Source organism: Mesoplodon densirostris, chromosome 14 (genome assembly GCF_025265405.1).
Source record: "Mesoplodon densirostris isolate mMesDen1 chromosome 14, mMesDen1 primary haplotype, whole genome shotgun sequence".
In the NCBI taxonomy this organism is placed as follows: domain Eukaryota; kingdom Metazoa; phylum Chordata; class Mammalia; order Artiodactyla; family Ziphiidae; genus Mesoplodon; species Mesoplodon densirostris.
Window position 1 is genome coordinate 58,911,866 of NC_082674.1, and position 25,122 is coordinate 58,936,987.

Here is a 25,122-nt window from a genome sequence, read left to right on the forward strand (position 1 = left end):
AGGTAAACAAACATTTGGCATGACTGCCCTTGCCAAAATTTCTTGAATTTCACCAGCCTAGTAGGGAATGAATCCAGTAGCCTGTGCTGAGTGTCAATCTTGCCTTCCAACATAATAAAAAATTATTGCTCACTCTTCAGAAAAAGTAAAAATCAGAGAAGACTTTTTTCTTCTATTTTTTTCTCAAGGTAAACAAAATAGTCCATCAATCAAAATAGGTAGCTATCTTTGTAGTAGCTAATTCATACCAGCAGCTATAAGCATGTGGGCCTCTTCATTAAGGAAAGAAGCGTAGAGAAGCAGTTGATGGTGGTAAACGGGGCCAAAGATCAGGACTAACGTGTATTGAAAAAGTACTGTGGCAAAGTGATAGGGAACTCAAAAAAGAACAGCCTGTGCTTGCCCTCCAGAGGCCTACAACGTAGTTACCAAGGCAGAATACATACTCCAAGAGGTAAATATATATACTTGGGGGTGCAAAAGGCAAATATCACAGGGCACCCAGAAATTCTTCGTCTATTCCAAAGACTCGTGAGCCTCCACCCAGGCCTGTGCATAAGTAAATTGACACAAGCACTACACACTTTGGGGAGAGTCCACTTAATGGGCTTAGTGGGTTACTTCTCAGTTACCCTAAGAAGGCATTCACCTCTTCCTGCAAAAGGGAGCTGGACAAATCATTTTAGAAATTCAAGGATAACGTGTAGGCAGCTCATTATTTACTCAGCCCCAAAACTCTGTCCCTTAAGACAAACACTCTGTCTTTCCCCCAACAAGAGCCTCCCCAGACTGTTTCTCAATTACAGGAAACAACCCTTGGAGAAGACAAGTCCCTTCCAAACAACCAGTGGAAAAGGGCAGGACCAGGGCCCGCACCCTGACATTCCCTGTAGATTTCTTCACCCTAACATCATTCCACTTCCTGTCCAACTCACTCCCACACCCATCTCTCTCCTTCCTCATTCAACCACAGTCTCTTCACAGACTGTGAAGAATTCTTATCCCAGAAGAATAAGGGGAGACTGGATTGGTGGCGAAATAGGAGACTGACCTTACAGAGAGTTTGAATGACAGAAAATGGAGCCTGGGCTACGGGGAGCCATTCAAAGGAAGCACAAAGCAATATTTTTCGAAGACTTTGGGATCAGATCAATGTGGCAAAAATCCCAACTCTTAAATAGCTGGCAGAGGTCCTAGTACACAGTAGATACCCAATTTTAGTTTCCTTGCGCTGATGTTATAGGCTCTCCAAGAATCAGTGCAGTGATACCGTTTCCAAAGAGACTCTGACTTCTGGTTGAATTAACAGAAGTATGGTATCTGAGACTAAGGAAGTGATGGAACCTTTCAACTTGGTGAAGGTAAAATCTCCTTTCAAGTATTATATTAAATAGTAAGGACACTTCAAAGGAAAACTTTGAAAAACTGAATATGTGAAAAAAGATTACCAAATATGGTAGATCAGATAGAATAATAGAATTGAGACTCTTTAGCCTGAAGACATGAAGAAAGACTTGATGGCCATTTTTATTTGAAGGGCTGTCCTGAGGTGCATCTGCTTTTATTACACAATAAAATACAACATCTACACAGATCTAAATAAAAATAAATAATAAATAATATAAAGTAATAAATATACAATAAAAATAAACTAATAATAATAAATATGAAAATACAATATCTATACAGAGCTAAGGAGTAGAATAGGCTGTTAGACAGTTTGTGTTTCAGTTTTTTAAAAGGTCCTTCTTTTTTTTTTTTTTTTTTTTTGCGGTACATGGGCCTCTCACTCTTGTGGCCTCTCCCGTTGCGGAGCACAGGCTCCGGATGCGCAGGCTCAGCGGCCATGGCTCACGGACCCAGCCGCTCCACGGCATGTGGGATCTTCCCGGACCGGGGCACGAACCCGTCCCCTGCATCAGCAGGCAGACTCTCAACCACTGCACCACCAGGGAAGCCCTAAAAGGTCTTTCTAATTGGATGCTACAAACAGGTGGGAATGAGCTCCCTGTTGTATTCAAGTTGTATTCAAGTCCAGGCAGCTAGACAAGTTGGCAGAATTACATAAAGGCCATTCATGCATCAGATAGGCAATTGGACTGGAAAAGCTTTCAGACTCCTTCCAACGCTGAGAGTCTGAAACTCTAGAACTAAAAGTAAGCTAGTGAAAGAGTAACGAAAACATTAGCAGTCCTATACAGTGTAACAAATGAGTTTGGCTTTTATATTTTGAAAATAAATATGAAAGCCTCTTGTTGGTGACACTGGAGACTGCAGTTCAAACTAGCCAACACCCCCCTAATACAAATGAGATTATATTTCAGACCAAAGTGAACTTAAAGCTCCTCCCAAGAACAATTTGTGTTCAAATAACCTCAAACACACCCTCTCATTTACAGGCAATTGATATACTAGTCACAAATCATTCTCATCTATTTATTAGCTAGTCTCAGTAGAGCCGTACATAATTCAAGTTTTTTTTTTACGATATCCAAGTATTTTTTTATTATTATTAACAAGATGACCTGTGGTTTCTTGTACGGTCATTAGAAAGGGCAGAAGACCACAGGAATATCAGAATGCCAGACTCAGATGTCATGCTGTTTATGAACTGAAATAAAAATAGTTTGGCAGCACCTCTATTTTGATAACGCTTGTATGCATAAAAACCTTTTCAAATATGCTTTGGAGGATTGAGCTGATTTGTTTTTCTTGGATATTTGAGGAATTGGCTTTCAATACTTTTATCTCAAAGCATTTTAAAGGGTATTTTTGCCCTAAGTTTGAAATTTCCTTGTTTTGAGAGTAAATGAGGGGATAAAAAGGATTTTTCTGAATCTGTGCTTCAGGAAACTCTGAGATAAGTACATAATAAGATGGTAATATTTATTTTTAGAAAGAAAAGTTAAACCCAAATACTAATCCATAACCAAGATAAATATAAAGGACCAAACTCAGCAGTTAAAAAACACAAGCTTGATAGACTGGATGCTCAGATATCAAACAATCAAGCTTCTTTGAATATAAAATAAGAATTCCCAGTCTCTGAATAAGAACCTGAGAGAAAGTACATGCCCTCAGTATACGAGCTTTAGTGAAATGACCAGTATGTGCATTTATGCCTGCTCTTGGGTCATTGGGGCTCTTCCAAAGGGTTGAGTCTCTTGGGTTGAGCATTCTGGATTCACAAATCCAGTCGTGCGAGGCACAATTGCAGGAAGACGTGCACAGTTTAAAGAGGGTCCAAAAGTGTGTGCGTGTCGAGAGAAAGAGAAGAGGGTGGAGGTGCTGGGGCAGGAAGAGCGGGAGGACAGATTAACAATTTGGGAAATACGACCAAATCGCAGAGAAAGCCTGAGAGCATCTTCCGTCTGCCAACCCTAAAATAATCCCAGCTCTTTAAATGATCCAAATTTGGCAAAAATCCGTGAACTAGGCTATCACAGCACTGGAGGAGACAGCAACCAAACCCAGGCCACATTGTCCTGGTTGGGAGATTACAGTCACAGTGCACCAAATCACAAGGTCTCTCCGGGTCCTTACACGTATCTTCTGATCAGGATATTACTGGGGGTGTGATTTACATTTTTTGCACTCCCAAAGAGCAGACAAACTCTTTCCTCTGCTCCCTGCAGAATGACAAGGTCCCACCAGGGTATATGAGCACCATTCCTTTTGCAAAGCAGCCAACTTCTCACCTGTTCATTAGGGCAGCAAGGCAATTCAAAGGTCAGTGATTTAATTTACAGCTTCCCAAACTAAGAGTCTGTGCCACAAGCAATACATAACTAGCGTTCCTTCGTTGTAACTGTGGTTGCTAGAACAGATGTTATGGTAGTTTAGCCAGTGCCCAAGGCAGTGGGCTTAATATTTTGTTTCATTTATTTAAAAAATTAAAAAGCACTTGAATAATTGGCAACTAAAATATTCCTGGGTTTCTTTTACATACCATCCAGCATCAGGAAAAACTGCTTCATTTGCAGGCCAAGGAAGCATGAAAGGTACAGCTAAGGCAATTTTAGTTTATCTGCATTGCCCAAATTCATGGACTTCGAAGAGGTAGCTTAAAAGCTCAAGGCTTTAAAGATTGTATGTAAAAGGTGCAAACTCACCGAAATAAATATCTGCCAAAGGCTGTTCATGATAGAGTCCAATCTGGCAACCTCGGTTGACCTTCAGCTGCTGGCCTTAAAATTCGTGAATGCAAATTTTAGATCCCTAACAGATTAAAATATTTGATGATGAGCCAGTATTTGTATTTCATAATTCCTCACTCTAAATAAAGTTATGTTCATCCTTACTCTGTGCCTTTGATCAAATTTCACTTTTCTCCTGGAATGCCCTCTCCTCTCCCCCTACCCAAATTTCACCATGGCTACAAGGCCTGCCAAGTGCTGCCTGGACCTGCCCCAGGTTGTCTCACTGATCTTGGCAAGCCTCCTGAACTCCCTCTGCTCTAAGCTCAAGCACTGTGGTTTATAGCATCATTTAGAGATTAACTGCACATAATGCGTGCTGCTCTTTGAGCAAACTCTGTGAATCAGTCCTGACTTTCTAACTGGACAGTGTTAACAACTTCCAGGATTGTAGGCTGACTTTGTTCATCTTTCTGTGTCTCCTACTCATGAGCATGTGTCAGAAACTCAGTAGAAAATGATTTTTTGGTTTCCTAATACCCTATTATGCAGTTTAGAGACATTGTTTTAAGGACTAGATCATCACGGTCACCAGTAGTAAGCATCTATCTCTGGACAGTGCCACCCAATCATAAACATGGCTTCCACCTTTCCAAGTTCATAATCTAAAGCAACAGCTAACAGTATAGAGAAGGTATGCCTGCTTACAGATAATAGATAATAATGATGCTGACTAATATATGAAGTATGATCAATAAGACCAATTGAGCATATGCATTAAATAAATAGTTACATTAAAGGCAAGTAGACAAGTCCCCGTAGCTAATGGAACAAAAAATGAAAAGAGAATTTGGTCTTTCACTTCCAATGTCATGGTATTTGAACATTACTAAGTAACTTTCTCTGTAATCCTATTTCAACAGCCCACTCACAGGAACTAAGGCATTCTGAGTACTTATGAGTTACATCTTGTCTGCATTATTCTCTAAAAACTGGTTTTGATTAACAAGCTCTATGCATTTTATGGAAAGGAAAGTGCTGAATGAATCCAAGACCTACTTATTATCACCCTCACCATTGCGAGTGACTTGAAATGTCTCTACTGGGTCAGGGTGACAAGAGGATGCTGGAAAATCCTGATACAGAGTGTCCTGCCATGATAAGGACCTCAAAGCTTGAGTGTGTAGGAGTGTGGCATCAATCTTCCCCTTCACTGCGTACTAATGATGGCTTGTCTACGTCCTTCTGGTATTATTTTTATAAGGCAAAAAGTAATAAGGTGTATAGCAAACTAGAATTGACACATCCAAATTATTACTGCTCCTTCAAAATATTTACCTTGGAAAGCTGTATACTTAAGAACGCTGTCAAAATTTCAGCTATCTACTGCACTCCTGCTATGAAATTGCCGTGACTTTGAAGGCACAGTATTTGAATATCCTCAGTCGGGGAATTAGGGAAACCTCATCATCATTTGATATCAAAACAACTCCAAAAGTTGCGGGAACCAGGTCTGGTGAATGGTGGGTTATCAAGCTGGGAACCTCACTGATAAAAAACAAAGCATGACTTAGAAGATATCAGATTTACTTTTTGTGACCTATAAATTGGTTTCAAAAACACTTCCGAGGGAGGTGTTTCAGAATTCCTTTGAGCACTGGTTGAATCATTGGAGAGTCTCCAGCATCCAAAGCCACCAGTTTGGAGGGAATTAGATTCATCTGGGTGTGGGAGTGCTACTATATTCACTACATGAACAGCCTCATTACTTTATAGCCCTGCTTTTGAAAAAGAGATCCACAAGGGCTTAGGTAATTCTCACCTAATATGTTTCTATACTGCCTACTTCGTGAGTTAAGGAATCCAGTATCTTCAGTGCCTATCACTTTTATTGCCATTTCTAGCCCAGATTACCTCTCAGGTAGCAAGAATAAATCCTCATATTTGATTATGTATTACCCTCATTAATGTTTGATCAACTTTAATGGAAGCTATTAAATTTACCGTTGGAAAACTCACTTGGATTTCCCTTTCCTTGACATTGCGATGGCAACCTGAGGGCCGTGTGGTTTCCCAAATATGTAACCTGGGACCACCCACCAACACCATAGCTCAGTCACAGTTGCAAGAGGTTGCTCACAGGAGTCAAATTTATTTACCTGAGCCAAGTCTGGGCACATCACCAGGAACATGGCTTGGGAACAGAAGCAAGGGAGGAATGGAAAGGAAAGTCACAGTTATTGAAGGAGGCCTGTGCCAGGATCTTTACATACTCTATCCTATGTAACAGCAAATCAATCCTGGGAAGTAGGAGTTATCTCAACTTCATATATGTTGAGAAAAGGAAGTTTAAGAGAGAGGTTGGGTAAGTTGCCTAAAGTCCACATATCAATTAGTGGAAGAATTAGGACTTAAATTTAAATTTTCCTGAGTCCAGAAATTGAGTTATTTGGAGTGAGGTGGATGGACCTAGAGTCTGTCCTACAGAGTGAAGTAAGTCAGAAAGAGAAAAACAAATACCGTATGCTAACACATATATACAGAATCTCAAAAAAAAAAAGGTCATGAAGAACCTAGGGACAGGATGGGAATAAAGACGCAGACCTACTAGAGAATGGACTCGAGGACACAGGGAGGGGGAAGGGTAAGCTGGGATGAAGTGAGAGAGTGGCATGGACATATATACACTACCAAATGTGAAATCGATAGCTAGTGGGAAGCAGCCGCATAGCACAGGGAGATCAGCTCGGTGCTTTGTGACCACCTAGAGGGGTGGGATAGGGAGGGTGGAAGGGAGGGAGACACAAGAGGGAAGAGATATGGGGACATATGTATATGCATGGCTGATTCACTTTGTTATACAGCAGAAGCTAACACACCATTGTAAAGCAATTATAGTCCAATAAACATGTTAAAAAACAAAAACAAAATTTTACGGAATCCAAAGCCCAAGCTCTTTGCAGCGAGGCTGGTGAGCTGTTTCCAGTGACGGGACCATGGAGCGGGTGGTGAGCAGCCTGGGGCAACGTCGGCGCCTGTGCCATTTCTGCCCCCCACAACCTGTGGAAGGCATTAATCTGCCAAAGCGTCATTTCCCTCAGTCTAATAAATACTTGAGGGACAAGTCCTTTTATGTTTGAAACATTGTATTACATCTCAAAGTCACAAAGATGAGTAAAGTCATATATATGTCCTCCAGGGGCTTAGAGTTCAGTGAGAGGCACATAATGATATAATATCTATAATATACAGGAGAAGCTAAGATAGAGATATAAGACAAAATGAGAGCCCAAACTCAGAGTTCAGTGGTAGCATTTACTTGTCTGTGTTCCCCACGCAACTACAAGGTGTATGATTAGAGAGACCGTGTCCATCTCTATGCCAGTGCTTGTAGAGGGCCTGGCACATAGTAGGTGTTCAATAAATATGTAAGGTATAAATGCACCGGGTGGTGCCTGAGCTAAGACTTGAAAGATGAAAAACAGTTGCCCAAGCAATGAAATGAAGAAAGGGTGTTTCAGGGAGAAGAACATGAGAGAGCAGTGAGGTGTATACAGGGAACTACACGTGGTTGAGTTTCGTCAAAGCACAAAGCGTAAGGAAGGAGGTGGTGAGAAAGGAGGTTGGAGAAAAGAGAGGCTTAGTTGTGAAGGGCCTTGAGCTAAGGACTCTTGGACTGAGGGATCCATAAATGGATTCTGGGGATTTGATGGACTCCCCCCTCCAAAATTATAATCAAAATTCGTGAGCTTGTGTACAAATGTGAATGTGTACTTTTCTGAGGAAGGGGTGTATCACTGTCATCAGATTCTCCAGTATTAAGAACTGTGGACAATGAAGAGCTGTTGAAGAGTTCATGGGTGGGCAGAGCTGTCATAATAACGTTTTAGGTCGATGACTCTAGATGCAGTGGTAGAGGATGGAATTTGGCTAACAAAGATGGTGGCAGAGGAACCAGTGAAGCAATAACTACAACTGGCCAGAAAAAAAAGTAGTAAACCTAATCAAGTACTGGAGAAGGAGTAGACAAGGGCAGATTCAAGAAGACCTTAGATGGTCAAAGGAGCAGCTGTGCTGATAGGAGGGTGTGACCTCAGGTGGGGGAGACAGGGAGAAAAAGGAAACTGAGAAGGACTTCCAGATTTCCCGCTTGGATTGATGGGTAGTACCATTGAATGAGGGGAAGAGAACGAACAGGTTCAAAGGGGAAAACAGTGAGCTCAGTTGCAACTGTTGAGTTTGCAGTGTCAGTAAGACCTACCAGACAGTGGAATGACCCTGACTATGACCCTGAAGCATAAGGAGAGATCTAGGCTAGAGATAAAGAGTTGAGTCCTCAATACCTAGATGAGAGTTTAAACTATGAAAGGAAAGGAGACAGCCCATGTTCAGAAAGTTTTAGAAAGAGTTTTAGAAAGAAAAACAGCAAGGGACCAAGAATGCATCCATGGGTCATACAACATGGTTAGCGTATTGAAGGCCACTGAATTGTATACTACAAATGGTTAAAATGGCAAATGTTATGTGTATATATATTTTACCATAATTTTTTAAAGTGAAAAAAAAGTAGATACTTCAGGCACAATAAAAAGTATATACCTTTCTTGGGCTTCCCTGGTGGCGCAGTGGTTGAGAATCTGCCTGCCAATGCAGGGGACACGGGTTCGTGCCCCGGTCCGGGAAGATCCCACATGCCGCGGAGCGGCTGGGCCCGTGAGCCATGGCCGCTGAGCCTGCGCGTCCGGAGCCTGTGCTCCGCAACGGGAGAGGCCACAACAGTGAGAGGCCCGCGTACCGCACACACACAAAAAAGTATATACCTTTCTTAAAAAAATGGATCCATGTGGCATGCTGACATTTAAGGGACTGCATACAAGGAAAAGCCCATGAAGAGGTGAGCAAGGAATAATCAGGGATAGGAGGAAGGAAGCTGAGGAGAGCAATGCCACAGATGCCAGGGCAATAGAATTCCAATAAAATGCAGGGTGGGAGGGGCGGAGAAGTTAGATAATGGCTAAAGTTACTTCCAGAAATAACAGTCAGAATATATAAGCTCTGGGAGAGAGAGAGAGAATTTTGGTCTCTGGGCTTGCCCATCCAGAACTTCTCAGCAGCAATAAAATGACTTAAATTTCATCTTTCGAAATAAAACTTGCCTGTACTCTGCCAGTTTTGTCTGGGCAGGAAACAGAGCTCATACCAGCTGCTGAGGATGGTTCGAAATTCCACTTCAGAGCACTGGAATGTGACACCTCCCAAGTGGCAGCCTCTGCCCAGGGAAAGGGAGCAAAGCTGCCTGGAGTGGAGGGTGACGGGTGCAGTAGGGGGTACAGAGCCTTGCAGCCTCCCGCTTAGGAGCTGACACTCCTCTGCCTGCTCACAGGGTCTCTCATCTGAGCAGGAAAACTCAGCATGTCCCTGGTCCCTTAATCTCTGTCTGCACTTCTCCCTCTCACCCAGATGGCCTCTTGGGTATTTAGAACAAGCAAGTTGCCATAAGATCATGGACCAGAACTGCCCATAGTGGAAGGGCCTCTTTGCCTTGAGGGCTTTTCGACAGTGCCTCAAAGGCAATCTCACTCAATACCAGAGAAAGAGGGACAGGGCCATGGATGGAGGGAGGAGAGGAAGAGGGACCACTGGGTAGCCTCACGTCCGAGCAAAGTCTCCTCGTTGTGTCCTGGAGTGCCCTGTGGCATCATCATTTACCAACTGAAACCAGGGAAACAACCTTGCCAGCTTTTAAAAATATCTAATGGATCATCAGCTGTTTTCCTGTCATATTTTCGGCGGAGTTTGGCTAATAGCCCTTCAATGTGGCAGAATAAACCTGCTAATTCCTTCTTCAGGTTAAATGTTTAAAAGACAGCCTCATCTAACCATGTGAAAGAATCTGAGTGTCTTCAGTAACTCAGGGGCGATGCTCAGAATCCACAAAACCTAGCCTAGATCCTAGAACCGCAGCAAACCCACCGCCCATCAGAGAGGGCTCTCCTTAGCCCTTTGCTAATAATTCCTGTACACAGTTTTCAAAACGTGATTGTTAACAAATTACCAGGGTCCATCCTGGGGGAAGTTAAAATAAGAGATATAGGAAGGATCACTGTCCTGGGGGCAATAAAACACGTGAACAAATAGAAATGAGACCCTCAAACCATATATGAAAACCTCAGTATTGCCTTTGTTGTTGTGGACTGGAGACTAAGGCTGAGTGTGGCAGCAAATGGGCTGGAAACTGAAGCCCAGGATTAAATAGCTTTGCCAACCGCGTTGCGGGCATGGGGCCTGTCCAGGGAAGACGTACAGCCAGGAGGAGAGTTACAGGAACACTGATGAAGTTTACGTTTCAGGGATCCTCACTTGAATGGGTCCCTTCTAGCCCTTCTAAGGCCCTGGGAGGGGTGCTTATTACTTTGCATTTGTAGTTTTATGTTCTTTTTCTTAAAGAGGCCTCCCCAAATCGTACAAGCATCAGGCCCCGCACAACACCAGCCTGCATGGAGCACGAGAAGACAGCCTCTGCTCTGTCTTGGTGGGCAGCACACTCCCCAGATAGGAAGGGGAGGGCAGAGGCCCATGGTCGCTGTGCTCTGGCCTCGTTTACTGAAGGAGTAAAGGAGAAGAAAGGCCTGGAGTTTTACACACAGTGCCCTCAACGTGGAAGGATACACAGGAGTGGGGAAGGATGCTCCCTCCCTCCTTAACGGAGACAGTTTTCCAGGCAGAGCTGAAGACACTTCATTGGCTACACAATAACCCCATGCCTGAACGACAAGGGAGAATCCCAGTTCAAACCCAGCTTGGAGATGGGGGATTCCACCAAGTTTTTTTAACTTGGGCTTTCCCCAGTTTCCCATCATTCCTCTCAGTTTGACCCTCCTCCCTTTACCCTGGCCAGCAAGCAGCTAAGGCCTATATAGAGATCTCTGAAGCCAGGGGGAACAATAAGCAGGGGCCCACTGGGGGCCTTCCCCCCTTGTGGAGACAGTTTTTTTTTTTCCCCTTTTCTTTCTGTTTTTTTAAAGATAAAATGCTCAGAGCCAAAAAAAAAAAAAAACCATAAAAAAACCAAGACAGGAAGGAACAGCGATGCCTGATGCTCTGCTGCCCAGAGGCCTCCCTCTCTCCTGTCACACAAGATCCCTCACCCCCGTGCCGTGCGTCAGAAATCCAAAATTACTAGAAACCTACCATGTGAGAGATGCTTTCATTATTCAAGTTTCCAAACCTATACTCTTGAAAACAATGCCTCCTCATCTTAAAAGATGCCCTCGTTTGGTGAGCCGGGGACAAAGGCATTTTAAAAAGCCATGATGCAGGGATTTGCCTTGCAAGCCAGGCAGCCTTCAGGGAAATTTATCCTAACCAGGAATGACCAGAGGAAGGAACAGCCCAAGCATCTGCCCTCATGTTTAATATTCTGTGTCTGCATGCTCCACCGCAGGCCTCTGTGAGCACCTTACACCTCAGCATTCATAGGAAAAAAGGCATAAAACTACTACTTATTGAAGAAAATGGATGTCCCCTCCCCTAACTGGAAGATGTACCTCCTTAGCACTGCTTCCTTTCATCTCTAGTCACACCCCAAAGCCCCCCACCTCCTGCTGAAAATATTTTAAACCAAAAGGCCATGTTGATTTATTAAACTTTATTTTTACTTTTTAAATAAAATAAGAAATTAACTTGTGTTGGTAACTAGGCTGTCGGGAAAATAACAGTGGCAGGAGTCAACCTTTGGCTATTTATCTGCTGCTGTTTTACCTTCTGAAATCTCTTTCAAAGCTTCCAGAGAATTCCATGCAGAGGCTGCCCAGCAAGGACAGGAACAGAGTTTGCTGGGCAGGTCAGCTCCTGCTCTCGCTTCTTGTCATAAAGTCAAGTCCAGGCAAGGCCTCATTCAGGCTCCCCTCCCCGGCATCAGAGAGCCTGGAGGATGCATCCACTTCCAAGCCTGGAGGCTGGTTGGTTCGGAACTTCTGTGTGGTGAGGAAGTCACCTCGCCTCCTGCCATATAGCCATCCAAGACAGGGCCTGGGCAGGCGCATTTAGGCCCTGACCCAAATGGCCCTGCTCAGCCCCATGGTGGAGGCCATGTGGGCCCAGGGATCTTTCCAGTCCTGACCACCCTGTGCCCTGGTGAAGGCAGGAGCAGAGGCCGAGTCCACACACTTGTCCTGAGTCAGGCTGAGAGCAGTGGTCAGCCCATGACCCTCCTGAGCTCCGATCCAGGAAGAAGCTTTGGAGAGCAGGCAGCAGGTAACACAGGGTTAGCCAGCAGACAGTGAGCTGGGACGCAGGAGGGTGGGCTGGAGGCCAAAGCCCAAGGAGCCAAGGCAGTTTGCCCCAGAGCAGAACAGAGCCAGGTTCTGGGCCACCAAGCTACATGGTGTAGGCTGTGGAACATTCCACATGCCTTCCAGCCCATGGCAGAGTCTTAGCACCCAAAGGGGCTTTTCATCTTGGGACTAGATGAAAATGCAAAAGGATTAATTTAGAGGAGCTGAACTAATTTCATGAATGAAACAAATACTAAACAGGCAGATGTGTATGTATTTCTACTACATACCCATATTCATTCAACAGGTAACACGGAGCCATCCTTACATGATTGCCAATTCCTCTTCACAAGGTAGTCGATAGAAATTCCAGTTCAAGATCATAAGGGGCAACCAGGCCCTGCTGTGACCTCCATCCCTTTCGGACTTCACTCTGAGGTACACTTGCACTATGTGACACTCTGATCCACCCGGAGCCATGTGGATGAACTTCCTTCCATCAGATGGAGCAATTACAAACGCGGTCTCAGTCTCTCATGCAGCTGCCTTATGTTTAGTCTTTCAAGTATAGATATTTCTTAAGCGAATTTTTTATAAATCTGACATTAGAGTGTAATGATGAAGTGGAAGGGGGCAAGGTTCTAAAATCAGACTGTGAAGGTTCAATTCCCAGTTTTGCAACATTAAAATTGAGGGCATATAAATATGTCTGTAAGTGGTACGGGAAGGGTCTGGGTAAGTTACATACCTTCGCTGAGTCTCCTTTTTCCTTATTCAAAAAGGGGATAACAGTTCCTGCAACAAGACTGCTTTAACAAGGCTCATTTAATTAAATGAGCTCATGCATAGGTAGCATTTTGCACAGTGCCGGGAATGCAGATAGCACACAATAACAGTCGCTATCGTTAGTAAAATTAGTACAAAGACATCCATGAAAATGCAAGAGTTTCAGAAGGAGTGACCCTGTAAAATGTCATCCTAAAAGACTGGGAGGGACTGCAGGAGACTTCCACCTGGGCCTTCGACCTCCAATCTTCCCCTCAGGTCCATACGCTATGCATTGAAAGCATTTACTTCCCAAGAAACAAGTCCGATCACAGTCCCTGCATATTGAAGCCACTCAGGCTCAAGACAGAAGCCATGCCCCTCAGCCTGGGCTCCAACAGTGGGGACCCTGCCTCCTTCAACCCTACACCATGCACTTTGTGTTTGCTTTCTGTGCAGGAACACCAAACTCTTCTTCGCCTGAGGGTGAGAATCCAGTGTCACCTCCTCAGTGCTAGTTCCAGACACTTAGTTCTTAGTGCTTGCTGAGGGCAGTAATCTGCTGGTTGAACTTGTAGGCTGTGGAACCAAATGGCCCAACTTTGTTAAAAATTTAGTTTATTGAAATATAGTTGATTTACAATGTTAATTTCTGCTATACAGCAAAGTGATTCAGTTATACACATATATACATCCCTTTTCATATTCTTCTCCATTTATGGTTAATCACAAGATATTGACTATAGTTCCCTGTGCTATACAGTAGGACCTTATTGTTTATCCATTCTCTATATAATAGTTTGCATCTGCTAATCCTAAACTACCAATCCATCCCTCTCTCCCCCTTGGCAACCACAAGTCTGTTCTCTGTCTGTGAGTCTGTTTTTGTTTCGTAGATAGGTTCATTTGTGCCATATTTTAGATTCTACATATAAGTGATATCATATAGTATTTGTCTTTCTCCGTCTGACATACTTCGCTTAGTATGATAATCTCTAGGTCCATCCATGTTGCTGCAAATGTCATTATTTCATTCTTTATTATGGCTGAGTAGTATTCCATTGTATATATGTACCATCTCTTCTTTATTCATTCATCTGTCAGTGGACATTTAGGTTGCTTCCATGTCTTACCAAATGGCCCAGCTTTAAATTCTGGTTTCTCCCTGTGACCTTGGGCAAGCTGCTTCTTCTGTCCTTGCCTCAGTATTTTTCTGTAAGATAGGGAAAAAACAATATTATTGAATTCATAAGGTTGTTAATATTAAGTGAACTAACATATGGAAAGCATGTTAGTACATATTTAGAAAGGACAGTCCCTGGCACATAGTAAGTGTTCAATAAATATGAGCTATACTGATAACAAGTATTATTATCATCACTATCATTATTACTATTGCACCAGAATGTAAGCTTTAAGACTCAAGAGACTGTTTGCTTTTTTCACTGCCTGGCACATAAAAGGTGCTGCATGAAACTCACAGATATAGAGAACAAACTAGTGGTTACCAGTGGCGGGTGGGAGGGTGGGGGAGGCAATAGAGGGGTTGGGGGAGCGGGAGCTTCAAACTGTTGGGTGTAAGATAGACTGAAGGATGTTCTATACAACACGGGGAATAGAGGTCATATTTTGTTATAACTGCAAATGGAAAGTAACCTTTAAAATTGTATTAAAATTTTTTTTAATTTTTTAAATAAAATAAAAACTATCCAAAAATAAATAAATTAATTAAAGGTGCTGCGTGTACAGCTGTTGAATAACACACAGGCCCCTGAGTGTGGATAACGGTTGATGCATATCCCTCAGCAGACCACGAGCACCTTGGTTCTGTGTAATCCATCCTTACCGCTGAGGTCTGCTCCGTGGGCACTGGACGGACTCTCAGTAAACGTTTGCTGAATGAACCTCCTCCGAGGTTGCATGCACATGTTACCTACTTGTAGGACATTAGCTTCATGTCTAAGTTTATCAAAACTTCATGCCCTTTGTCTGACGGTGACTCTTTTGCACTGGGTGTTTGTATATAATGGTGCTGGAATATCTTGAAAACCAGGCAGTGCGTTGGGGGGCTTTACTGGGGGCTGCACCCAGAGCAAGAGTCAGTCCCTTCAGGAGCTCCTGCCCCACTGCGTTTCCACTCCCCCAGTGTCGCCACTGCACCTTGCCCCTGCTGAGCCCCACGCTGTCCTCCTTCGCTACGGAAGGGAGGGCTGGGACGAGGCAGACCAAGCCTGGTCAGAGACGGCCGGATGAAGCTTTGTCTGAATCCAGGAAATCTCCTTCCGGAGCTGAAGCCTCCCCTCTCCCCTTGTGGTCCCAGTCCTCCACCCTCCCCACTTCACAGGAAAACTCCTTCTTTTTCCAGAAGGAATTAAAATAATTTTCCACACAATATATCAGCCTTTCTGCTTCAGTTCCTCTCTCTAGAGTGAAAATAAAATCAGGAGAGGGGAGATTGCATATAATGGGAATAAATGCAGTCTGTAGTCTTTACTAAATTATAACGTACTACTGAAAGACCACTGTTTTATAAGCCTTGCAGTAACCAAACTACTTATTATTCCGACTGCAAACAGATTTATGATCTGAAATGGCCACCATGTTTGCTGGCCACGAGGAAACAAAGGGAAGATGAGTTACAGCTCAGCGTCTGACATGATAGCTTCCATCCCACTTGTCCGGCCATGTCTGCTTACATCTTACAGTTCATTTTCTCCTCACATCAATGCAATGAGGCAGGTGAGGTTCAGTATCTCCATTTTATGGGCATGGAACGTAGAGACTGAACGATCAAGAGGGCTGTCCTTGACTAACTGTGAGTTTGGAGAACACACGGGATTTCTTTTTCTCTTCAAGGAGAGCATCACTCTGCCGTAGCTCATGCATAAACGTTGTGGGTCCAGGAGCATCCTCTGGCTGCTGTGCCCTCTCCCCACCCACTGCCCAGCCCTGCACCTGCACTTATGAGGTGCAGGTCCCTCGGGGACAATCTGGCATTCCCAAGCCTTGGCTTGGTGGGAGCCGAGTGTTTAGTTCCCTGGCTTTTGGGTCAAAAACATTCCACGGAGTAAAAGCTGCCTTTAAACAGCTTCCAGTAGCCCCCACTGAGCCCTCAGAGTAGGGGTGAGTCACGCCCCAGCTCTGCCATTAACCTGCTGTGTAGCCTCGGACAGGCCATCCAACCTCCCCCTCTGTAAATGGTTGGGGAGAGGGCAGCTTTGAAAGTCTGATCATGCTGTGAACAGTCTCCCCTGAAGACACATGCTCTGAAGATCATGAGTGTTGTTTCAGGAGGGTCACACCTTCCATCCACTTGAGCCCATCTGTGTACCCCATAGGTCCACTGATCCTGGGTGAGAATCCCAGGGCCATGTGAGCCCTGATACCATAAGGAGGAGCCCCAAGTGCAGATTTTTAAAATACAACTTCAATAGTTTACCTTCTCATTGTGCAATGTTAAAAAAAGAAAAAGAAAAGCAAAGACAGATTTTTCTTAATTACCATAAATCCACTACCAGCAAAATCACCATTAATATTTGAGTAAATATCCCTCAGTCTCTCTCTCACTCTTGGCAAACATAAGTCCGCTCATTATATCAAGGCTGTTCTCTCAGGTCATTTAAATGTTATGTGTAAACATAATGTCTACAGAGTAATTGATGGTTCTACCATGTATTATTAACTATTCCTTAATTGTTAAGCATTTAGGTTGCTTTCCTTTATCATCATCATCATCATCTGTGCAAACATATCTGATGTGGTGGGGGGGAAGCTAAAAGTGGAATTGCCAGCTTTATTCAGAAGGGGTACCTATGACAATTAATACCTGTGACAACTTGCCCCTCGCCCCCAGCTCCAAAGGTTGTACCCACTTGCACTCCCGGTAGCTGGGAAGAAGGGGTGGTGGAGGGGACTTAAATCTGCTCCCTTGAACCAGCAGCCCCAGAATACTGACACCGAGGGAGTGGGACCTCTGTTGATGAAAGTTAGTAATCGTGTCAGGTCACGGCAACCGTCTGTTTTGGGGACTGGCCTAGGCATGTTTGGAAGTGGGCATGATTTGTCTTGGGTGCCTGCCTCATTGGACCCGAGAGCAGCGTTGACTCAGTCACCACACCCCTCCCCTCCCAGGGTCAGCAGAAGCTGCCTCACCCTCTTCTCCCTGGAATCCCTCTACCCTTTATCACACCCCATCAGTGGGCTCTAGACTTTGCCTCGTGAATCTCTTACATGCACCTATGAGAAACAGGCTCAGGGAAGCAGGCTGAGTTCTGAGAATTGTCCCAAGTCCAGCCCAAGGGGTGGCGGGGACAGCAGATCCAGGGAGTGGGAGGCTGTCACCAGGCACAGGGTGATGGTCCGGAGGCAGATGGGCAGTGGTAGGTCATCTCAGTGCCCAGCTGCATAGGCAGCCATCTGCTCTGTCTCCTGCAGGATTGGTCCTTCAGGATGTTGTTCAAAGAGAAGAACGGGGCCTCCCTGAGAAGACAAACCCACTTCTCAAGAGAACTGACTACATAGAGTGTGTTGCCCGGAATGTTGGGCAGAGTTTCAACCATTTACTCGGCAAACTGTGCTCTTCTCTGGGCCTTAAATCTGCATATCGGGGATGGGAGTGCGGGGAGGGAGAGACCACAGGTATTGCCTTGCCCCCCAAGCTCACATGCTGGTTGCACGCACAGCCGGCCCCACTGCTGACCGCCCTCTCTCTCGGCCCCACAGTCCGATGGCTCCATACTGGCAATCGCCCTGCTGATCTTGTTCCTGCTTCTGGCCCTGGCTCTCCTCTGGTGGTTCTGGCCGCTCTGCTGCACCGTGGTAAGTGCCCCAAGCTTCTCCCCCGGCCTCAGACCTCAGGCCGCTCAAAGCAAAGAATGACACAGGTTAACAGGACCATGAGTAAGTAGAGGGCAACAAGAAACTGTGTAAATAATTAACAATAAGTCTAGTGTCTTTTGTACAATTTTTACAATATTGGCAAAAACTAACATGATCAATAAAATCACGTGTCATTAGGAGTCAGTATGCATTAGGGTTTGCCAATGGACACACCATTTTGGGTGGAGCAGCTAGAGGGGCTGCTCTGGGTGCAGTGCCTAGGAAGGATCAGCAGAATACTGTAAATGATGAGTGTTACTTGACGTGTAATAAATATACATGCATGTGTGTGTGTGTGTGGCACATGTGCACGTGTGCACACACACTTGTTGAGTTGCACCAGCTGATACTCTTCCAAAGCCACCTTGGTCTTAGCAACTAGTCAGCCCATCTGAGAAAGTGCCACAGGCATCTTTATTTTTAACAATAAAGAGTGGCACCGGGCTTCCCTGGTGGCGCAGTGGTTGAGAGTCCGCCTGCCGATGCAGGGGACACGGGTTTGTGCCCCGGTCTGAGAAGATCCCACATGCAGCGGAGCGGCTGGGCCCATGAGCCATGGCCGCTGAGCCTGCACGTCCGGAGCCTGTGCTCCACAACGGGAGAGGCCACAACAGTGAGAGGCCCACGTACCAAAAAAAAAAAAAAAAAAAAAAAAAAAAAGAGTGGCACCTACCTTTATTTTCTTCTTTTAGCCACCATTTATAGGACACACCTATATGTGCCCAGCATAAGATCAGTAAGGACCTCCTCCCCATCTTCATCACCCGGAGCCACCACATAGCTCTGGCCAGCATCTCCCCAAATAGCACAGGGCCTGGAATAACCCGCCATCACCTGCCATGCCCAAATGATATGTGATTGTCTATCAGTTTCTATTCCCTGGCCCCCAAACCAGGAAAAGACCAAACAAAGTAATATCCAAATGAAAAAAAAACATTAGCTCTTTCAAGTCTAGTTCTAGCACATGCCCTGACTTCATGCACAATCAGAGCATGCGCTGTAAAGCTGGGTGCGTTTGAAGTGAGCGCTGCTCCACTGCCACAGCTTCTTCCATTCCCTGCATCTCAGTTCGTCCATGGCAGGCCCAGCAGAGGAAAATAGATGGTGAGCATCTCCAGGCTAGAGCTTGTCTTCACTTTATCTCTGGAAATCCAGCATTTAGCATACCATGCAAGGCGACTCAAATCTGTGTGTAGGACAGAAACCGAAGCCTCATAGAATACTAGACTTGAACAAAAGGGGGAAATGGTTTCAAACAACACTTTAAAGAGATGATAAATGGATGAATGCAAAACTCAGTCAGGATGTGGATCCCTGTGGCAAGGATTCTGGAAAGAAAGAGGCATTTGCACCAACAGAAGCCTCTGGTTTTGAGGGGAAAAGATGACTTGTAGCAGACAAGAATGTGTGGGTGGGAGGGACTCTGGTGGGAGGGACAGGTGCAAGTCTCAGGTCAATTAGTGTAATCCAGGCTGGAGTGATTTCACCAAGATTTTAAGCAGTCTTAAGCAGAGCAGCCCCAGAGTAAATGTTTAAATACTTAAGGCTGCATAACCATTTTATTTTTAAGGTTAAAAAAAAAAAAACTGAAGCAGCCAGACTGTTTTCTATGGTGATTCAAAAGGAAGCATATCTTCAAGTCTGGAATTCTTGGGGGAAGAAAACTTTCAGAGGGCTCTTAAAGAAGAGGGTGGCTGGGAGTGTTGGTGGTGGCAGCCTGAGGTGAACACTGGGGCTTCTGTTGTAGTAGGCATCACCCTTTGTTCACTTAGTCCCTTTGATTATTAAAAACAGTTACCTCTGGGTGGGGACAGCTAGGAACAATACAACAGCCAAGCTGTACTCCACCATTTACTGGTTGTGTGATCTTGGGCAAGTTACTTAACCTCTCTGTGCCCCAGTTTCCTCATTTATATGATGAGGATAATGAGAGCTCTGACCTCATAGGTAGATGGTGAAAATTAAAGGATTATCTATATAGGAATATCTATATATCTGCTTAAGATTGTTCCTTGTATTATTATTAACAATAATTACTATTATTAATATTTTTAAATATTTACTATAATAGGAATGTATAACTGTACTGTATGGCATTCAATTTATATTAGTGAGAAATGTCTCTTTTTTCCAGTTTTATTGAAATAGAATTGACAGATAGCATTTTATAAGTTTATGGTATACAACTTAATGATTTGGTACATGTATATATTGCAAAAAGTTTACCATAATAAGTTAACATCCATCACCCCACATAGTTACACATTTTTCCTTGTGATAAGAACTTTTAAGATTACTTTCTTAGCAACTGTCAACTGTACAATACAGTATTCTAAACTGTAGTCATCATGTTGTACATTACATACCCCAAGCTTTATCTTGTAACTGGAAGTTGTACATTTTGACTACCTTCACTCAATTCCTCCACCCCCAACCCTGTGCCCCAGCCCCCACCTCTGGCAACCACAAATCTGATCTGTTTCTATGAATTTGGTTCTTTTAGATTCCACATGTAAATGAAATTATACAATATTTGTCTTTCTCTGCCTGACTTATTTCACTTAGCATAATGCCCTCAAGGTCCGTCCATGCTGTTGCAAATGGAAGGATGTCCTTCTTTTTTATGGCTGAGTACTATTCCATCGTATATGTGTACCACATCTTCTTTACCCATTCGCCCTTCAGTGTACACTCAAGTTGCTTACATGTCTTGGCTATTGTAAATAATGTTGCATTGAACATGAGGGTGCCTGTATCTCTTCAGGATAGTGATTTTGTTTCCTTCAGATATGTACCCAAAATTGGAATTGCTGGGTCATATGGTAGCTCTATGTCTAATTTTTTGAGGAGCCTCCATACTGTTTTCCATAGTGGCTGCACCAATTTACATTCCCATGAACAGTGTACAAGGATTCCCACTAATACTTGTTATCTCTTGTCTTCTTGATGATAGCAATCTTAACAGGCATGAAGTAATATTTTATCGTGGTTTTAATTTCCAGGAAAATGTCTCTTATTTAATGCCTTTCATTATTGGAAGCAGGATCACACAAGGTCAGATTGCTTTGCAATATTCAGAATAGTTTTCAGCGAATCTATCTGGTTAAGCCTATGTTGCTTTGGAAGACAGCAAAAATGTCTTAATGTGGCCTGATTTTGTAAGTCCTGAGGAATTTCTTTACAAGGGAAGATCATAGAGATTGATTTTCCTGTTTATGAAGTCTTTAAAAACTGCCCTTCCACATATTTCTGAAAGCTGTCTGGGGCTCTGATGCTTAGTGTGCCCCCCAACTTACTCGTTGATCGCTGGCTTCCTTTATGAGTGATGATGTTCTGAGGAGGACAGGGTAAATTCACATGTTTTCTAAAGGGAGTATACAGGAAGGAGGGCAAACGTCATCTACCCGCACCCCAGGATGCAGTATGCAGCAAGTTTCTCTCCCCCACGTGACAGCATGCCCTCACCACAGTCTGGGACTAGCAGAGGGCATACTTGTAAATCGTGGTCCTGAATACTTCCTCTGTCATGCTCCCTGCCCTGTTGAGTGTAGGAAATGCCCCATGACCTGGTACCAAAGCCATATCTCCATGATGGGAAATAGCCAGGGAGCAGAAAGGGTCTGTAACATGAGGAGCCCATGAGGTTTGCCTTCCTCCTGCTTCTGCACAGTTCTTTCGGGGAATAATATTCAAAATCTTTAACAATTTGCAAGGCCTCCATCCCAATTGAGCCAAACATTAACCCTTTAGTGGCTGGATATGGGGTGGGATGGGGGATGGTCCATGAAGTCCCGGAGGGTGGCAGGGGTACAAGGGCAGGCACTCAGGTCACTACTTACTAATCATAAAGAGCATTTTAACATGTAATGACCAATATGGCCAGATCAGGCATAATAGACACTACCAGGCCAGCCTCCTGCAGCCCTCAGCATCCTCTTGCTTCCTGCTGGTCCTGGAAGAAGAAATCTGAAGGCTGAGAGTGACTGGTGCTACCCATTGCATTTTGCCTTTCTGAAAGGACCCCATTCCCAGCTGGCTCTTATCTCCCACCTAGATGGAACCTGGGTTAACTTATTGCCCGCATAGCAGAGAATAATCTATCAGTAATGACTGATGGAGAGAGAATTGGCCAGGTCTTGAATCGAAACTTTTCAGTGTTTCCCAACGTGGCCCTCAGTATCCCCAGGTAAATCTTTGCCTTCTAAGATTCCTACCTTTATTCACTGGCACAAAAAAAACATTCACATTGGAAGAGAGAGAGTCATTGGCCTAGGTACCCTGTGCTTATTTGCATGTTCAAAAAGGGAATTCAGGGGCCAATATTTTACAAAAAAATAAATGAATAAATAAACCCCTGCCTCAGTTCCACAAAGGGCATTGCCAGAACGCTTTAAGTCATGCTATGGCCACTCCATCCACTTATACGTTTGGTTCAATATTATTGAAATCTCTAAATTGAACTTTAAAAACAGGAAGACTAGGAAATCTGCATGAGAAGAGGATCATGGGAAAAAAGAGTTGAAATGTACTGGATGAGTAAACATATGAACATACGGAGGAAAAATGTCCACAATGAATCAGTGGTGTTAGAGGTAAATATTATCTAATACAGATCTAGAAAATGCAGGTAACCCTGAGAGTCTACCATCATCCCAGCCAAGAGGCAGCACCCTGAAAGCCTGCAGTCTAACTAGGATGGTAGCTTTATTACACAGGCAAAGGCCATCACATCCTGCCTAAATTTCAGCAGGTCACCAGACACTGATAGATTCTGATTAGCAATGGGGACTGGCTCCTCCAAATCAAAAATCTGGGGGATAGGATAAATGCCTGCCTGGTGTCTGAACCTACGGACCCCATGTTGACACTCTCATGAACACCCTCGATTACCTAACGCCCAGCCCACTTGCCCTGCCCCATCCTTATACCAAGACAGAGCAATTGATAGTCTTCTCCTCTCCTGCTCCCAAGATGATGATGATCCCTTTAGAAGAGAATTGCCCAAGCATGCTGTTGGGGCCACTGCACATTTACGAGGCCTTCTCATTGCTTAGCAAACTCTCACCTCATCCTTATGGAGCCCCAGATTCCACCCCCATGGTGTCTCTCCCACGCTGTTCCCATTCTCCCGGAGATGACTGTCCTATCTCTGGCTCTTTCACTCTCAACAGACAACCTACTGTTCTGTCTCAGTGAGAGGTGGAAGCTGTCCTGTGAGAAACCTTCCACTTCAAGTAGCACTTTCATGCATCCTGCTCCAACATCCCTCTCCTCCCCGGATGCAGCCTGGCCCCTCTGCCTCTCTTACCACTCATGTCCTTCATTTTGTTCTCTCTCATTCACCTCTGCCTGTGGTATCTTCATCCTTTCCTCTCCGCTGTCTTCCTCCCTGCTGCCTACTGGCCTCTTTCAACCTTTAAAAATGTCTCATACATTATTCCTCCTTCAAGCCGCCGTCTTCCTTCTCCCTCCCTTTCATCTGCCAACTTCTCTGCAGAGCAGACTGTCCACGATTCCTTCCATTCACTCTTCGGCCCACTGCACCCTGGCCTCCATCAGCATCGTTGCTCTAGTCCATACATTGCAAGCTTGAACTCCCCAGCCAGGGATCTCTGCTCATTTCGCCTTCTACTTTAGCTCTTTCAGCAATGGACACTCTCTTCTTTCAACTACCTCCTCTGCTGGCTGCTGCCGACTCTTCTAAATCTGTCTTCAGTTTTCCCCTGTCTCCTTCTGCTGCCACTCACCTCTTGTTCTCCAGGATTGTCTTCAACCTTCTCTCACTGATGCTCACGATTTCAGCTACAATGGATATGCTGATGGCTACTTAATGTGTCCACCCATTGCTGGCTTTGGCTTCAGAAGACCAGGCCCACAGTATCAAGCCTGTATACCCAATGGGCATCTCAAATGTAGGCATCTCTCCCCATCCTGTCCCAGCTAAATTCATCATGTTTTCCCCAGAACTGCTCTTCCTTGATAGATATGTCACCATCCTCTGAGCTGCCCAAACTCTAGACTGAAGAGTGATTGCCAAGGTCTCCTCTGTCTCTCCTTGTCTTCTCTCACTTCACAGTTGTCTGTAGAGCATCCTCTTCTCTCACACCCCATCTCATCTGATACATCCATCTGCACCCTCTACCCCAGCATAAGCATAATACCTGGCACTCAGTAGTTGCTTAATAAATAGTTGTGGAATGAATGAATGAATGAATGAATGTCCTTGCCTTAGTCTGAGGTTCTGCATCTCCCACCTGAACTACCGCAATAACTTTCTAACTGCTCTTTTAGCCTTTCTCACTGTCACTAGGGTTTTTTTTCCTTAAAAAATGAAAAATAATCAGGTCATGGTCCCACTCACTTCCATGCCCCAAATCCTCTTGACTGTTCAAGATCTCTAAAGTAGACTTCAAATTCCTTGACATGGCATATGTAGACCCTTCTCAACCTGGCCACACCCCACTTCTCCACCTCACCTCCCACCTACTCCTCCCTGTGTCTGGACCCCCTTGGCACCCTGTGCATACTCCTTCATGGCACTGACCATGGTGTTGTAACTGATTGTTTGCTGTCAATCTTCCCCTATAGACATATGCTATTGGAAGCCAGGGCTGTAGTTCCCCAGAGCATAACCATGCCTGGCTCAAGACTGTTACTCAGTATACCTCAAAGCTCATTGAGGAGCTAAATGGAAGGAAGGCCATCTCCAGGCACACTCTATTCTTTGGGGTTCCTTGAACATACCTCGTAGCTACTAATGACCTCTTTGCTTATATTGTTTCCGCTTGCTGAAATATTTTCATCTTCTTTATCTACTCTGTCAACAATTCCTCTTTATTCAAAGCCAGGTTCACTGATCACTCCATCTCAGTAGCTTTCCTTTTTCCCACCTGGGAAGAATTAGCACCAACCTCCCTTGGTTTTCATAGCACTTTTTTCACACATCTATTAGCGAATTTTCTCATTCTGTCGCAAGTGTTCATTCATATACATGTTCCTGTCACTATACGATGAACTCCTCCAGGGGACGGAGAAACTTGTCACAGAAAATCATCCCTCAAAGAAGT

The 25,122-nt window shown here is 44.4% G+C and overlaps 1 protein-coding gene across 7 annotated transcripts in view; it reads left to right on the plus strand.

The window, feature by feature from the left end:
* Nucleotides 1–25,122, plus strand: part of ANTXR1 (ANTXR cell adhesion molecule 1) — a 292,266-nt gene that overhangs the window by 127,853 nt on the left and 139,291 nt on the right. For 6 of the 7 annotated variants that reach the window (XR_009534396.1, XM_060117934.1, XM_060117933.1 and 3 more), the window contains exon 13: nt 17,900–17,995. Coding sequence is in view for 6 of the 7 variants with exons in the window: in XM_060117934.1 (XP_059973917.1) it covers nt 17,900–17,995 (96 nt within the window). In the remaining variant the exon portion in view is untranslated. Of the gene's footprint in view, nt 1–12,719; nt 12,766–13,636; nt 13,766–17,899; nt 17,996–25,122 lie in introns of those variants that run through there. The other variant, XM_060117938.1, reaches the window with a different exon arrangement.